At 43.6% G+C, this 17,578-nt stretch overlaps 1 protein-coding gene across 3 annotated transcripts; it reads left to right on the forward strand.

Moving 5' to 3' along the window:
- Positions 1 to 3,021: 3,021 nt before the first annotated feature.
- On the forward strand, positions 3,022 to 17,503 carry LOC147210806 (dipeptidyl peptidase 4-like). 3 transcript variants are annotated; one of them, XM_086116738.1, is made up of 28 exons: positions 3,022 to 3,157; positions 3,298 to 3,516; positions 4,331 to 4,472; positions 6,828 to 6,915; positions 8,080 to 8,178; positions 8,294 to 8,385; positions 8,590 to 8,664; positions 9,659 to 9,711; positions 9,790 to 9,862; positions 10,017 to 10,137; positions 10,505 to 10,659; positions 10,815 to 10,912; positions 10,991 to 11,120; positions 12,332 to 12,370; positions 12,456 to 12,554; positions 12,644 to 12,714; positions 13,350 to 13,403; positions 13,485 to 13,597; positions 13,679 to 13,726; positions 13,805 to 13,903; positions 14,224 to 14,293; positions 14,368 to 14,562; positions 14,636 to 14,690; positions 14,769 to 14,868; positions 15,767 to 15,825; positions 15,895 to 15,967; positions 16,517 to 16,590; positions 16,666 to 17,503. In XM_086116738.1, exons 2-28 carry the CDS (start codon positions 3,452 to 3,454, stop codon positions 16,756 to 16,758), a joined length of 2,433 nt encoding a protein of 810 aa, XP_085972864.1. In that variant the 5' UTR covers positions 3,022 to 3,157; positions 3,298 to 3,451; the 3' UTR covers positions 16,759 to 17,503. The 3 variants fall into 3 exon arrangements, with proteins under 3 accessions (XP_085972864.1, XP_085972863.1, XP_085972865.1); XM_086116737.1 differs by having other exon boundaries at positions 13,485 to 13,726; XM_086116739.1 differs by lacking the exons at positions 3,022 to 3,157; positions 3,298 to 3,516; positions 4,331 to 4,472 and adding an exon at positions 6,632 to 6,746 and having other exon boundaries at positions 13,485 to 13,726.
- Positions 17,504 to 17,578: the final 75 nt, after the last annotated feature.

The raw sequence follows: 17,578 nt of genomic DNA on the forward strand, positions 1-17,578 counted from the left end.
TCATTTCCAGTCCACTCATGGAGCTGCCACAAGACATTTCAAGATGACGATGGTGCTCCAGTTTCCTCCCACGTTCCAAAAACATGCATGGCAGGCTGATTGAACACACTAAAATTGTCCGTAGGTGTGAGTGTGAGCGCGCATGGTTGTTCGTCTCTGTGTGCCCTGCGATTGGCTGGCAACCGGTTCTGGGTGTCCCCCGCCTACTGCCCGAAGACGGCTGGGATAGGCTCCAGCACCCCCCGCGACCCTCGTGAGGATTAAGCGGTTCGGAAAATGGATGGATGAATAATACAGTGTATGGTTCAAAGTAACAACATACTTCAGGAGATTTTTCTGGTATCTGTACTGTTTGAGTCTGCATTCTTATGATGATGTTTTACTTCTACAGTACTCGCTACATTTGAACACGATTATCCGGACATTCAGTCAACATGGACTTTATTCTTTTTTCAACATCTGCAAGATGACAACCCAAAATAGATGTCAATTAGGATTGACTTATTGATTACTTTCTTGGGGCCGGTACGGCGGAACATGAACAAAAGGAGCTTTAACTACAAAGATGATGCAAGAAATTCAGACAAGCAAGATATTTCCCATGCATGGATTTAATGACAAGAGTTGTGTATTTTTTTATTGTTATTATGAGATCATTTAGGTTTTTTTCATTTCATTGAGAAAGCAAAACAATATTGTTAAATAGAGTTCATTGTGACTCAAAAAAAGGCCTATACACTCAGTACATTTTAATGTCACACTGAGACTTGATGTGGTCAAAATGTCACCTATAAACAGGTTGTACTTGTCCTACAAGGCATGCTTGCATTAGGGAAGATTTGTTTGCAGAGGATGTCCGCTGTCAGTGGAACAAGTTTTGAAAATGGTGGTTATTCCCCATAAATGCAGCACTTTTCTATTTGTTAAGCTTTCAACAGGCTTTTACTGTTGACTGTGCCTAATCATCGCTTCACACCTTCCGGCAGGATGGAAATAGACTTGCATGCTTGCGTGTCTGCTCTGAGGAATGATGCTCTCCTCACAAACGCTTCGGTCACTTTTGTTTAATGTCTTTTTTAATGGTTCATCTATAACTTTTGTAAGGCAAATACAGTGTCCATGATAAGTCTGCACAATCTCCGTTGAAATGCCGCCCTATTGTAAAACAAATTTGACAACAACAAAGCATTTCAATTTTTTTTCCAACAATCATGTCACCTACACCCTGTACAACTCAAATGATTTTTTTTCTCTTTCGTTTTTTTTAGGGAGGGGAAGAAAAAAGAATCAACTGCAAGAATGTGCTTGCGCAACCCTGGTGTGTTTGTGTTTAAAATTAAACAACTAAATTCAAACTCTCGGGTCTTTGTCAAGGTGGATGGAATTATGAAAGTGGCATGAAGTCACATGCCAATTTTAAGACTATGAAAACGGTGTTGCCATGTTGGTCGACCATTTGATTGTGCCTAAAAGTCCGGCATTGCAGCAGATGGACGAGTCAAAAGTCATCTCGAAAGTGGTCAATTGGACGACGAGATGCCAAAATCATGTAATTAGCGACGTCAAGCTTTAATCGGTTCAATCCCTGCTTTAAGCCCAGGAAATAAACTGGATACTGTTGGAGGCGGGGAGGGAGAGGTTGTTGTGGTCACGGCGGGATCCTTTCGCCGTCCTCTGCGTCCTCCAGGTCCTCCGCGTGTTTGTTTGAATTCGGGCTGAGGTGAAGTGTGAAATCAGAGGCTGGAAATGGAGAAGGTCTTGCAAGACGTTTTATCTGAACGTTCAGGACACAAGTGTGATACAAGCAATCGTTGTGGTCAAGGCACAAATGCGCAAAAGCAACATCTCGAAATTTCCCCAGTGTGGGACTAATAAGGATATCTTATCTTATCTTATCTTATCTTATCATAAGGTTCAGAGCGAGGTCACGCTATAGTCAAAGTACTGTATATCTGTCCGCAATGAGTCGTTAAGCTAAACATGTAAATAGCTAAATGATGGCTTCAATACCAATTTGGAGAAGGACTTAGAGAAAAATTTAGAAGTGACAGTAGATTTAAATAAGAAGGAAATGACAGACACAGGCAAAAAAATGTCCAGCAAAAGTTCGGGTTGAAAAAGCTAAAAATAAAAATAAAAAATAAAAAATCCAGTGCCAAGCTCTCAGTGTAGACAGTCAATCTTCAGTGCGTTCTTCTGGATGTAAAGACAAAGGTGCAATGTCTTGCAATCGCTCTTCTACCATCACAAGCGCATACGGAGATCTGACAATGAAGCACGATGTCACCAAAGCACCAAACTTTGTGGTTGCAGGCGACACCCGAACACAGTGTGAAGGCGTACCATCAAAGATATTCCCACTCCACAGTGAATCCATACAAGGTCACCCAGCTGTACCTCACTGACATCATGAAGTTATGGGATCCATACCACCAACATTCAACCGTTGGCAGAAAAATTGGTGACCTCACAGTCTGGGCCTTGGCAGATGGTGGTATCCTATCCAACAGGGGTCAACAACTCCGGTCCAAGAAGGCCCTGGTCCTGCATGTTTGAGATGTTTCCCTCCTCCAACACACCTGAATCAAGTCAATTTGATTTAGACAGCACTTAATCACAGAAAAGTCTCAACCCACAGTTGATCAAACATGAAACGACATCCTCTGCCCTTAACCTCCGGGAGTCAAATGATCAGAATCATTAGCGGGCTTCTGCCGCGCTTGCTGACGAACTGATCATTTGAGTCAAGTGTGTTGGAGGAGGGAAACATGTAAAGCATGCAGGCGAGGGGCCCTCGAGGACTGCGGTTGCTGATCCCTGCTGTACAAGCAGGAGTTTTGAGTCTGACTGGGAACCCGCTTCAGCGACTCGGCATCCCCAAAGAGCCATTCCACTCAGTCCCACTCTTTCCCGCCCAATCGCCAAGAGGTACTTGGCACACAAGGCCGTGAGGTCATATCCGTTGCGGATCATACGGTTCTCCTTTTTCCGCTTTTGCGCCATGTAATAGCCACATATTCGCCTGTATAGCTCTTGTCGCAGAACCTGATTTTCTGGATACGGCAGTCCACAAAGGAAAGTTCAAGTCAGGGAGATGCAAATTGTTTCTGCCTTTGGATTACCGAGGTTTGCCGGATCCGTGGGTAACATTCGAAAGGTAAGAAGGGGGGAGGCTGCCTGTAACGTGAGGCGCCATTTGCACTTTGAGTTTTTTTGTGATGCTTCATGACTTCTTGTCTGCTCATCTGTCCGTCTTCATTCAACACGAACACATTAAAGCCTTTCTCTAATTTGCAGCTCAGTGCTTTGGAGTAAGAGTGACAAAAACGGCGTGCTTTTGTGGCGATTAGTTAAGCCCAGTCCTGTCAAAACCACATGTGGAAGGATACCATTTTTTCAAAGCTGGAGATTGTGTGCAAAGACTTTCAAGAAATTCAACGACTTGCAGGCGATGAGCAACCAAGACTACCACTGGCCTCCCTCATCAACAGACCAAAACGAGAGTTCACGCAGCAAGTGAGTGGTACTTTGGATCGGGTTAGAGCTGTCAAATTACCTGGGTAAGGTTAGACAAGAGACAAAACGAGGTTTATGTTTAGGAACGACTCTGATAGAACTGAAAATGCCAGCTGCATGGCATCTTCTGTCAAAGTCAAGATTTGTTGTGTCGTTAGAATAAGAGATTTTCTGGATGGACTGCTACGCGTTGCCGTGGGAATGTGGCAAAACACACACAATAAACGCGGCAGGACGTCACACAGCATGAGAGGACCAAATTGAGAGAGGGAAAGAAAGGCGGCACAAATGCTTCACGTCACACATGGAGCGCTTTCAAGTTGTGTGCCGCTCTATGAAGTGGTCTTCAATCACTCTTTCATCCAATCTTGTTCCTCCCCTTCCTCCATTCCTTCCTTCCATCCATCCTTCCTCCTTTCCTTCCGCGTTCAATCTCTCCTCCCTTCTTCCTTCCACCCTTTCCTTTCATATGTCATGGTTTTCTCCTGGTTCTTCCTTCCTTCATCCCTTTTAATTCCTTCCATGCCTGCATCCTTTCTTACCTCTCTTTGTTCGCTCTTGGGCCCCAAAAATCTGTACCCGTTGTCTCTCGTTAAAAGTTTGATACACGCAGGGAATATTGGTCCAGTGTCCAGAAAAGCGGCATAGAAATCTGATGCATTATCACCAGATTCTCTTCAATGCAATAGATAGGACCAAGGTGGGGCACAACATTCCAGTGCCCTAATCTGCCTGTCACATCAGAATGTTGTAGCTCTGTCTCCATCGCTGTCGATGAACATCGACATACTGTATGTCTGTGCTCTGTCTCTAGTCATCCCAGCATCTCTACGTTCAGCATTGGCATGCCAACTACCTGGACGAGAAAAGCTCAGAAGCGGTCACGCGCTGTCTGCTGGAATTGCCATTTACTGATTTTAAATGTTGCATCCTTTTGTTGCACTGCAATTTCAAAGGTAAGTTTGCTAAAATTGGTTACTTGCTTGTTTTCATGATGACTTGGCGTGGTGCTCACTAACAGACGTGGATGCGTGTTGCGAGACAGACAGACAGGCAGACAGATGGGGAGGGAGGGAGGTACACCTCTCACCACAAGAGGTCGCTGTTTGTTTTAACAAGGAATCGGCTGCTGCAAACTGTCCTCAGCCAACTAAGTAAAATATCAAAATGAGTTCAAGAAATTATACCAAGAACAGAATTTTATTTTGGGGAGCGTAAGATTATGATTAATTAAAAAAAAACAGACTGCAAAAACCTGTTGACTGGTAAAATCAATTTCCCTCTGGCTTGCATGTAGAGGTAAGATCGGGCCGCCCGAGCCCGACCCGAAATTCTTAAAATGTCAATCATTGGTTCGGGTTCGGGTCAGGTCGGGCTTCTCTCTCGCTGACCGTCAATAGTTTTGGCCACGAGAGACCGTGGTTCGCAAAAAAACAGAAGTCGCCTCATCACAACACGCACTGTACTAAACTCTTGCAATGACAATTCAAAGAACTCCTTCCTGTCTCTGTCTATGATCCACACATCATTATTCTTTTTTGTCTCTCTGCTTCGCTCTCTTATAGTGCCGCGCTAGATTCTCAAGGACGTACTGCTGCGGTGGTTCACGGCCCAATTTTCAACCCGTCAAAATGATGGACGGCCTTAAATTTTCCCCGTCCACTCTTAAAAAAAATACATCAAAGACAGAAAATTGTCGGTAAATGTAACCTCTTCAGAAACAGAAATATAAAAGATGTAACTGTTTATACCAGGGGCGGCCCGGTAGCCCAGTGGTTAGCACGTCGGCTTCACAGTGCAGAGGTACTGTTCAATTCCAGCTCCGGCCTCCCTGTGTGGAGTTTGCATGTTCTCCCCGGGCCTGCGTGGGTTTTCTCCGGGTGCTCCGGTTTCCTCCCACATTCCAAAAAAACATGCATGTCAGGCTGATTGGACGCTCTAAATTGTCCCTAGGTGTGAGTGTGGGCGTGAATGGTTGTTCGTCTCTGTGTGCCCTGCGATTGGCTGGCAACTGATTCAGGGTGTCCCCCGCCTACTGCCCGGAGATGGCTGGGATAGGCTCCAGCACCCCCCGCGACCCTAGTGAGGATCAAGCGGTTCGGAAAATGGATGGATGGATGGATGTTTATACCAGGGGTGCCCAAAGTTTTCGGATCTACTTTTCGATCAACTAACCTCCCGGGATCTATTCTTACCAGCACGCGCGTGCGCGCACACACACACGCACGCACGCCATGATGTGAAACAGACTGAAACTGAGGCATGCGATGCACTTTTGCAGCCTGTTAACTGTCATAGCTCCCACGTACCGTTTTAAAGTGCTTCCCTGGACCCTCCTCGATTCCAATTCTTTGCCCGTGCCCTCTGTGAATTGTACACGAAGGCGGACTGCTGAGTGCTAACAACTTCCGGTGACGTAATCAAAGGCCACCGTAAATTCAAGATTTACCTGCTTTATTTAATTTTTTTAATGTTTTTTTGGTGAAAATGAGACTGATAAGATGATTAGGGTGCAGCGTACACGAACACCAAAAAAATATGTTACTAACATGTACAAAGACACACAAATGGTTGTTTGTTTTTTTTCTCCTCGACACTCTTCGGATCTACTTGGGACCTGTCTTAGATCTACCGGTAGATCAGGATCGACGTAATGGGCACCCCTGGTTTATACAGTCTTGTTTAACTTAGATTTCGTTCCAAAAGACAGGCTTTGTTATCAGAAATCACCCCTCCTCCTCCCGAGTCCTCACAAATAAAATATGAAATGTCGGGTTTGCTTCGGGCTCGGGCCTGCAAATCAAGCTAAGTGATCGGGCTCGGGCCGGTTCGGGTCGAGCTCGATTTTTTAGAACCGATCTTAGCTCTTGCGGTGTTCATTTTTGATAACATGCAAGTTGCATGTTATCAAAAATGAACACCACAAGCACACTTTGAAAAATCTTAGACCATAAATTAACATTATTTGGAAAGGCGTGTAATGAAGTCTCATTTAACGGCTTGAAGAAAATAAAACCTTTGGTTTCTACAAAGTGGATTCAATTTGTCAAACTTTGCTCGGCTGTTTCCGCATTTATTGGCCTACCTTTGAAACCTGAGGTAATATTTAACAGCAAAGTCGGATAGACATCCAACTAACTACTCGTGAGCACTATTTCTTGGCGCCGCGTGCGTGCTGCTGTGACTTTTTGGGACCCGTATTGTTGATTCTTCTTCTTTTTAAAATCATGGTTAGTTAAATGACAGCACGTGCTCTTCTATTAGTTGGCGTTTTACAGGAGGACTGATACATTTTTGCCTCATCTATTCAGGTCTCCATTGCCAAGGTGGTCCTTGGAATTCTTGGACTGGTGGTGGTTGTTGTTCTGATCACAGTGCCAACTGTGATTTATTTAAAAGGTAGGTTTTTTGTTTTTTTAACCCCAATCGTTATTTGAGGATGCGTAGATGATTAAATTTGTCTTTCAAGACCAAACACAGAACAGAAGTTAAAGTTAATTGTTAACATTTACGTATCATCAGCAGTTCCAAGTTGTTTGCAACCTTCAGAAGCATCTATCCTTTCCACTCTCTCTTCCCCCCTGTCGTTTATGGTCATCATCATAAGGATCGCGTGAATATCCAATATCGGAAGATCTTCTTTACTCACCATTGGAACAAAAGCAAAGCAACAGCGCACTTAAAATAAGGCAATAGGAACGGGTCAAATCTGATTTTGTGTCAAGAAGACGGGAATGACATGAAAACCGATGGCACAAAGAAAACATATTGTAGTTCCAATGGTAAAATGACAACAAAACATACAGTTAGAGGGACCACGCACTTAAGATTTTAAAGACACAATTTGGAGAAGACTCTCGAGCGCCTCCTCGAGCAGCATTTCCAACAGGCTGTAAAGTACAAAGTCGAGTCGAGCTATTTGACCGCCGACTGCAAGTCTCCCCCCCCCCCCCCGCCCCTGATCCTTTAGAACAGTTGAATGAGGATTTTATCATTTTTTAAAATACTTACCAATTATTTTACAAGCTGCTGTCAGTTTTAGACTTTTTTTTGTGTAATCATTTCTTTTGACGGTATGTTAAGAGACTTTTTCTTCCGACCATCACGAAAAGTTTCAGAATTAAGAAAAGACATGACACCGGCAAATTTTTAATCTTCACTCCACTATTTTCTGGTTTATGGAGAATGAGGCAAGATGTTAGAACATGAATTAGCATTTTAGCAATCATTTGCATTCTGGAGTGGACAGAAGAATCCTTTTAACTGAAACGGTAAGAGGAGAAAATCAATTCTTCGATACGCATTACCCATAATTTGACCCAAATGTCATGTGATCTTGCTTGATGCTCTACAACATTTCAAGTTTTGCTTAGTTTTCTTGCTACACTAATAAAGAAAGAAGAAACAATGGATGGTGATCAGACCGATACTGTTGTCTTCAGCTCATTCTTCTTCCTTGGACCAGAGCACATTTGCCCACAAGTGTTTAAGAGATCGAGAAGCTTGAGTAACAGTGCAGAGTGTGCCACATCCAATTTTCTTTTTCCTTTTTTTTTCCCCCAGAGGAGCAGATTGAAATCGTGGACAGAAGGACTTTCACACTGGAGGACGTGTTCAACAGTTCCCTCAAACCCAAATCTTACAACATCTGGTGGATCTCCGGTGGGTATCAAAGACGTTCGCCGGTTGGAATTCCAGTGCCAGTCAAATAGAAGCACCACATTTATTTGTTTATTGTACCTGTAATTCTAAGATAATAAGGTCATTTTCTTTGTAGATGATGAGTACCTGCACAGGCGACAAGGTGCCGTCCATCTTTATAATGTCACCACGGGACAGTCGTCTGTCTTCTTGAGCGCGGACACGTTTGTAAGTTATCCCTCTCGTTTTAGCAACTGCTTCCATCAATGTCTGAACGTTTTAGAACGTGTGAAATTAGAATTGTGACTGGTGGGGCCCAGAAACAGATTTGATCTTTCACCTTAGCAAAATTTGGGCCGATCAGAGTCATCCGCAATTGACCCTGTATCAGGCCATTTGCTCATAAAATGTTGTCGTTTCCCATTCAAACAGAGTGAAAAAGGCGCTTCCGACTTTCAGCTGTCTGCTGATGGCAAATATGTGGCATTCATGAGCAACTACTCAATGGTGAGACTCAGCTTTTGTTTCAAGGGTCAACGTCACGACAAAGTGCCTTTGGTGATGTTTATTTTATCTTTGTTTTCAAAATCATAGTGAACATTTTGCGCATACGCCTGAAAAGTAACGTCCATCCTGTCATTCTGCGGTAACGTCCCCTTTCAGAAACCCCCAAGATGTTTTCAATGACATAACGACCAACGTTTTGTCTTCCTTCAGCCGAGGCTAAAACAGTTGCTAATTAGCAAATATTGACACATTTGTTTCCCAGCATACCTGAGCTTAACTTAACCCGTCCACTCTGTTATGAAATTCAAACTATTTTTGTTCAACAGTATACGATCGGCGTGCGAACGAAATCATGTCGCGAAATGAGGGTCGATCGCGTTTTCATTGAACGCTAGCATGAGCCAAGAATGTCCACGTTGTCAGCAAACTCACATATTCATCCATCCATCCATTTTCCGATCCGCTTTATGCTTAAAAGGGTCGTGGGGCGTGCTGGAGCTTTTCCCAGCTCTCTGCGGGCAGTAGGCGGGGTACACTCTGAACCGGGTGCCAGCCAATCACAGGGCACACAGAGACAAACAACCATTCACGCCCACACTCACACCTAGGGACAATTTTGAGTGTTCAATCAGCCTGCCAAGCATGTTTGCGGAATGTGGGAGGAAACTGGAGTACCCGGAGGAAACCCACGGAGGCCCGGGGAGAACATGCAAGCTCACACACAGGAAGGCCGAACCCACGACCTCTGCACTGTGAGGTCAACGCGCTAACCACTGGAGCTACCAGGCCGCCCAAGCTCACATATTTTGCTTTGAAAATCTATCGCAGAAAACCTACCGGTACTTAAAACAATAACTTCAATGAAAAATCGTAACTTTTCGAGGTTTAGATGGGGATTTATCATTCCGCGGGCAACTTGTCGGTCTTCTGACTTGTATGTTTGTTCCACTTGTTTTTGAACATAATGACAACTGCACATTTCCTGTCCGAATAGTTGTGGAGGCATTCATTCACAGCTTCATACTCACTTTATGATCGGGCTTTGAAGTAAGTATGCGGAGAGATTGGATTTTGGATCTTTTTATTACGGTACTTTCTTTTGATACTGTCATTTGGTCACCTCAGCAAGTTTGTGGAACCTTCCTACCTGCCTGAAGAAATCCAATATTTGGCTTGGGCGCCGGCAGGCAACAAACTGGTGAGTGCGACTGAATCAAGTTTGAACTCACGATGTCGGCTTTGCGTGATGGATTAGTGAAACCTTGATCTGCCTTTGCCAAACACATATGTCAGCTCCCAGGTAGAGAGGGATGATTGAGCCGTCACACACTTGTTCTGTTTTGGATTTCTAGGCCTTTGTGTGGAAAAATAATGTGTACATAAAGACCAGCCCAGATTCATTGCACCAGCGAGTGACGTTCAATGGCAAGGAGAATCAGATTTTGAATGGAATTCCAGATTGGGTGTATGAGGGTAAGTAAGAAGTAGTAAGAAATAAAGATGCACCTCCAAATGCTGATTATTTGACAAGAAACAAATTCCATCAATCATGCTTGCATAATGAACTGAGCCATACTGAATCGTAATGCCACTGAATCGAACAGAATTGAATCATTCCACTTTAAAATGAACTGTCCTTGAAGCATATTGCTCCCCATGTATCAAGGTACGTCTGGAATCAACTTCTATTGGAGAGCTGCACATGCCTAATTATTACGTTTGCCAGTTTCTGATGATTTCGGTGACTATTGTGGGAGTTCCGTTTGCCAGAGGCTACTAATATTTATGTCCAAACATGTAGACTTTTATTCAAAACACACATTGTTGTTCCCCCTACCAGAGGAGATGTTCTCATCCAATCAGGGCCTATGGTGGTCCCCAGGAGGAAAATATGTGGCCTATGTTGAGTTCAATGATACAGGGGTGCCCACTGTCGAGTTCTCCTGGTATGGAGATCGTCAGTATTCCCGTACTGTTTCTATCCCATATCCCAAGGTGGGTACCCGTCCATGAGCCGAAACCTTCACGCATATCCAATGATGGCTAGCCATAAAGTCTGAGCCCCTTAACCCTTAGCACATATCCAAAGATGGGTACACTCTCCATGGCCTTCACACCTGATGCCATTTGTTTTGTATTGTCGTCTTCAGGCAGGTTCCCCAAACCCAGAGGTAAAGCTGTTTGTTGTGGACACAGACGACACGAAAATGATCACTGAGGTCCTTGTTCCAGAAGCATTCAAGTCGCAGTAAGAGAACCGACACGGCGCTTAAAGTTACACAATGTGTCGGCTGAAGATGACATTTTGCCATCTCGGAACAATTAGGGAGCATTACTTGGCCACAGTGACTTGGGGGACTGACCAGCGTCTTGCCATCCAGTGGCTAAATAGGCTCCAGAACCACCTCATCCTTCAGATCTACGACCTCCGGGGCTTTACCTGGGAGCCAGTTCAGGTACAAAACAAGTGGCGTGCTGTTTCCACATTCTTTTGAGTATTACCTTACATCTTTACGTATATTTGGTGCCCTGGGATGCAAGTAACCCGATTCTTCATGAAAGAGACTCCAAGCTGTTTCAGGACTATCCCAGTTGAATTTTACGCTCTTGAACAGCAAGAGCGACGTGACAAAAGTTTGACGTGAAAACAAACCACTATCAAACAACAGAGGGCAGCAGAGCGAGTCTCATAGGAGGAAGGTCAAGGAACAGATCAAAACACAACAACAACAAAATACCTCTACAAGGCAAGGAAAGTTACACATGAAAATCACAGTAGTTCTACAAGCATGGGAAGAAGCACAAGTGTATCCAATAGGCAGAAGCATTTTTCCAGCTGACGAGAATGGAAGTTGCGAATCAAAATGAAATCCTGTAGCAGTGCACATTAATTTGATCCTCCAGCAAATCCCAACGCATCACTGGGACACGGGATGATCAATGATGGAATCCAAAGCAAAAATAGGTCCATGAGAGGGACAGGATGAGCAGAGGATGCAGCAGACCATTGAGGACTGGTGAGAAGCCTTGTTGCGTGTATAGACGGAGTAGGCGAAAAAGAACATGCAAACTCATCACAGGAAGGCCCAAGCTGGAATCATACCATGCACCTTTGCACTGTGAACCTGATGTGCTAACCAGTTGACCGCCGTGCCACCCCCCCCCCTACACAATTCAAGACAGACAAAAAAATAGCATCAAGATGGCAGTGTTATTGAACATTATTTAATGCCACTTGAACACAAATGGTAAAACAATGCTCACAGACATATCTTCTTTATCCTCTGCAAAAAAGAAGAAGACTAATATTACTACAGCTTACTGTGGAGTTGTGACAACCGTTTCCATGTATGTCTGTATTAAACTGCCCCCAGATGGCCGAGAGATGTACACTAAAAATAGCAGCACAGAGTCCATGGAATGAAAGCAAAAATATTGCAAAAACTGTTTAACACATTTTCAGAAACTACAATATTATTGAGTGCTATTTTTCTTATGAAAAAACACATCACAAACATTTTTGTATTCTACTATGCTGCCCAGAAAGAAAATCACGGTAAATACATTTCTGATCAACAAAGTGGGATTATAATACCTTGATACTGTTGATGAACAAATATCTACGTGAGAATTATAAAATGAGTTCTCTGTCTTGCTTTTTTTGTAGCATCTGGATGTGAAAAGCACCACTGGTTGGATTGGACGGGTAAAAATTAAACAACTACATGCTCTACTCTGAAACAGAATAATGGAAGACATTTTGAGCTATGCTAACATCTTTTTCTGGGTAGTTTTCTCCATCACCTCCAGTTTTTGCCGAAGATAAGATGAGTTACTACGTGTTGATGAGTGACCCCAAAGGTTACAAGCACATCCATCACGTTGTGGAGGTTGGCGAAGTAGAAAAACTAACATGAAAGAATGTAAGATGGTATTAGAATGATGTTTTGGGGTAAACTATGACAACTTTTCTTTGCAGGGCACCGCAACGGCAATTACCACAGGAGAATGGGAAGTCATTGCCATTCAGAAAGTAACGGCAGATAGTGTGTGAGTCCATTTTGAATATTTGCGGGGCATTTCTACTTGTATTTGGATCCCTGAGGGGAAAAAACTATTTTAGGTGTGTTAATCTTGTTGCAAGGTGGTTGATGTGAGTGAGTTGCTCCTGGTTAGCGCATCTGACACACAGTTCGCCTGTTTGGGGTTCGAATCTTGGCTTCCTGCATGCACGTTGTTTTTTCTCTCCATGCTGGTGTGGATTTATTCGGTCGACTTCTGTTTTCGCCTACACCCGCAACACATGCACCTAAGGTTAATTTGAAGTCTCTAAATTGCGCATTGGTGCCAATGTGAGTGTGAATGGTTGTCTGTCTAGATGTACCCTGCAGTTGATTGGCGACCAGTCCAGGGTTTACCTCGCCTCCCGCCTAAAGTCTGCTGGGATAGCCTTCCGACACAGCGGTAAAGAAAATGGTGGCGGCGGTAGACAGCGCGGTAGCGTAGTGCTTAGAAGGTTTTCCCCACAGACAGTGTTGGGTGCAAATGCATTGCCCATTGGGTGCGAATGTGAGCTGGAACGGTTGACTGAAGAAAAAGAAATCCAAGTGTGATATTTTATATTGATGTATCTTGCAAACCTCTGTGAAGGTTCTTGATACTTTAATATTCATGATTTTCCATAGATATTTCTCGAGCAACCAAGAGGGAGGCAGACCCGGAGGAAGGAATATTTATAGGTAAGGCATTCATGCCATTGTGAGTTTTGTACGTACTTACTTTTAAATGTGCAGCTGATATTTGGTGCGTGCTTGTTGCAGATGGAGCAAGGGAGCAGTCAAGTGCCTGACTTGCAATCTGAGTGGTGAAGTCTGCCAGTATAATTCCGCTTATTTCAGCCAGAATGCGAAATTCTACCTCATGAGCTGCCGTGGTCAGTTCTTGTCTTTTTGTGTCCAATATGTTGATGATACATTGTGTGACATATCATCAAGTTGTTTATTGTTTATCAAAGGTCCTAGTATACCTTACAGCTCCCTCATGGATAACAAAGAGGGCAAAGGTGAGAGCTGCTTGCATAAGGAAAAGAAAATGTATTTATTTATTCTTTTTTTTTTTTACTAATTTATTTTATCATAAGAGCTGAAGCGGTTGGAGGATAACAGCCAATTCACCCGAGGCATTTCTGACATCCAAATGCCCACCATGCGTCGAGGAACTATCAAGATTGCTGGATACAGTGAGTTCATTCAGCTGGGTCTTTTGCGTTCGGCGGCAGTTTCTGGCATGCACATTATGTGCATGGCGACACGCCTCAAAATAAAAAATGACTACAGAAATGTTTTTCCATCGTGTAATGGCATGATGATGTTTTTGAGATTCACTACTGAGGCAATCATACTAATAATTAGCATTATTATCTGGGTTGGTTTTCTCGAATGATTGATTTGTATCTAAATGACTGAATGAAATATGTTAGGGTTCGGTCACTTCACTAAAGACTAAATTGCCCATGGGTCTGATTGTGAGTAAATCTCGTCTTTTTTTTGGTCATGACAGAGCTCTGGTATGAGATGTTTTTGCCACCAGGCTTTGATGAGTCCAAGAAGTACCCCTTGTTGCTGGATGTGTAAGAGTACATCACCAGCCCCGCAAAAACTTGGAGGCAACATCGTACATCATACCACTAATCAACCTTTGCAGGTATGCCGGTCCCTGCAGCCAGAAGGTAGACTTCACCTTCAGCGTGGGCTGGTCCACATACCTGGCCAGCACAGAGAAAATCATCATTGCCAGCTTTGATGGGAGAGGCAGCGGTTACCAAGGCGACAAGCTAATGCACGAAATCTATAAACATCTCGGGTCCTATGAGGTGGAAGATCAGATAACCGCAGCCAGGTAAGGAGGCTGAAGGGTCAACAATCCTTTCTCCTCCTTCTACGAGAAGGCCTTAATTACATTTTTGTTTCAGGGAATTCATCAAAATGGGATTTATTGACAAAGACAGAGTTGCTATATGGGGATGGGTGAGTAGTCAAACTAGCTAATGTTTAAGTCACTTTGCACCTAGTTGGACTCTAAAAAATACATCTATTTTTTGTCAGTCTTATGGTGGATATGTGGCTTCCATGGCCTTGGGATCTGGAAGTGGAGTCTTCAAATGTGGAATGGCAGTTGCTCCAGTCTCCAAATGGGAATATTATGGTATTGTATTTTTCTATTGACATATTTCACATGAAAGTCATCCCCCCCCTCCATTGTAAGGGTTACCTTCCACACCATGACCGCAATAAGCAAAGTCTGTGATATCTACTTAAATACGCCCTAGAAATGTTTTTACGCACGCTTTCAAAACACTGTAATGCAAATGCATTTAAACACATATCATAGATTGAGAAATTCGAGAGCATTTGATAACACAAAAATATTGCACAGTGCACCAGAGCCCTCTATATGTTTACAGTCAACAAATCCTGTTTCTACAACCTAAAAAAAAAAACGTATCATCTCACGATATACATCAATAATCATGCCCAAAGATGTACAGTTTGAGATGAACCCACGTCTGTCACTTTCTGTAGGGGTAAAAAGCAGGACTACAGAGGATGACATTCAATCATTTTTAACTCAAACTAGGCGGTGCTGAAGTACTTCCTGTTTTTGTTGTTCTTTTTTCAAACTTACACCGTCTCAAATTAGTCTGCCTTTATCTCGTGGTCAACAGTTGAATGTCACACAAAACAGGCGAGAGTAACACCAAAATAGTTATTAACTGCACAAACTAAATCCACAAAATAGCAGGACCCTGTGTCCAGAACACAGAGGTGGCATGGCTCAGAGATGGCGTGGTCGTCTCCCAAGCCAGAGGTTGGGAGGTTCAATCCCCGGTCATTGCGACCTTGTTGAAGTGTCCCTGAGCAAGATACTGAACCCCCAGTTACTCCTGATGCTGCGTCATCAGTGGGTAAATGAGGGAGTGTAAAGCGCTTTGAGTACCAAAGGTAGAAAAAAATCGATATAAGTGACTTCCCATTTACCATTTAGATGGAGAGGGGGTTTGCAATACATCAAATATCAACAGCTCACTTTGGGTTCTTTCCAGATTCCATCTACACCGAGCGGTACATGACAAAGCCAGTTGACAATCTAGTCGCCTACACTGTAAGTTTGCATGCACACTCTTCAGCTGTGTAGCTACTGTGTATCCAAATTCAATCCCATTCTGCACAGAACTCCACAGTTACTGCACGGGCCAAGAACTTCCATTCAGTGCAGTATCTCCTGGTTCACGGAACAGCTGATGGTGAGTCATATTACTTAAGGTTATTTAGAACAAGCATGATAGAATAATACTTAGCGCAAATGCCTGACAGCAGAGAGGTCCTCAATTCCACTCTCAGCTCGGGCCATCCTGTGTGGAGTTTGCATGTTATCACCGTGCTTACGTGAGCTTTCCCCAAGTATCTACTCCATCCTTTTCCCACATTCTGAAAATGTGTGCATTAGGTTCATTGATGACTTGAAATTGTCCATGGGTGTGAATGGTTATTTATGTGCCCTGTGATTGGCTGGTGACCAGTCCAGATTGTGGCCCGTTTGTCGCCCAGTCAATTGGGATAAGCTCCACCATAGCCACAAAATTAAAAAGGACAACCAGTATCAAAAATGGATGCATGGATGATAATAACAACAAGTTCATTTTAAATAATCTCCACCCACGATGACCAGACTATTTAAAGGTCTGAATGTGGACAGCTGGGTGTATGATCAAGTAACCACTCTCCACCCCAATTACCTGGACACAATCGAGACTGTATTATCTAACATATGTTTATGTGTTTCCACTTGATAGACAACGTTCATTTCCAGCAGGCAGCTGAGATTTCTGAAGCTCTGGTGGATGAGCAGGTCGACTTTGAGGCAATGGTGAGCAAACTAGTCGTGCTGCCGATATGCGGGATGTCAAAATGAAATTCTGAATGTGTTGATGTTGTCCTTCAGTGGTACACGGACAAGAACCACGCGCTTCCTGGTTCTGCCAATCAACACGTCTATACCCACATGAGCCACTTCCTACAGAGGTGCTTTGCATAAAGTCTATTGGATCAGCACTCCAGAACTGCATACGTTGCACAAGGCGGACTGTACATAGCATGTTTACTTGTTTGGTTGTCTAAATGATTACTGTAATTTGAATGGGGCGGCACAGTGGCCGAACAGTACAGAGGTCATGGGTTCCAATCCTGGCTCCTGGCCTTCCTGTGTGGAGTTTGAATGCGCTTCCCGTGCCCGCGTGGGTTTTCTGTGGGTACTCCGGTTTCATCCCACTTTCCAAAAACATGCATGGTAGGCTAATTGGCTAAACACTCTCAATCACACCTAGGGATAAGATAGGAACAATATAGACTCTAGGTGTGATTGAGAGTGTTTGGTTTTCTGTGTGCCCTGCGATGGGCTGGCAACCAGTTCAGGGTGTACCCTGCCTAATGCCCTAAGACAGCTGGGATGGTCCCCAGCACGTCCCCGCCGTGAGGACAAGCGGTTGAGATAATGGATAGATGGGATTTGAATGGAGGCCAACATTGTAGCAATAATGGCTAAAAACCTAAGAGAAAAAAAATGCACTCCACAACTTGGAACTGCTAATCCGCCCAAGTTAGAAACAATGACTACTTATGTGACCTTCAAATCATTTGAATGCTGCTTTAGCTTGTATTTATGATCTCTGATGTTGCCATGCATGGTTGTCCTTTGCCCAGATACCCTCTTAAGTGGTCTACAATATTGGTGGACATTAAAATGTGACGTATAAACTAAATAAAGGTATTTTTAATCTTTCTATTATTTCAAAATGTTTTATCGTCTGAACATGGAAGAAGGAATAGTGTTTGAAATGTTTAATTGATTGTTGTGT

The sequence above is a fragment of the Hippocampus guttulatus genome, chromosome 1 (genome assembly GCF_054856545.1).
Source record: "Hippocampus guttulatus isolate MCC_2025c chromosome 1, RoL_Hgut_1.0, whole genome shotgun sequence".
Lineage (NCBI taxonomy): Eukaryota > Metazoa > Chordata > Actinopteri > Syngnathiformes > Syngnathidae > Hippocampus > Hippocampus guttulatus.

Coding starts and splice junctions, on each gene's coding strand:
- LOC147210806 (XM_086116737.1), top strand. CDS start 3,452: ATGAGCAACCAAGACTACCACTGGCCTCCCTCATCAACAGACCAAAAC. Junction 14,563..14,635: donor GATCAGATAACCGCAGCCAG/GTAAGGAGGCTG, acceptor TTTTTGTTTCAG/GGAATTCATCAAAATGGGAT. Junction 14,869..15,766: donor CTCCAAATGGGAATATTATG/GTATTGTATTTT, acceptor GGTTCTTTCCAG/ATTCCATCTACACCGAGCGG.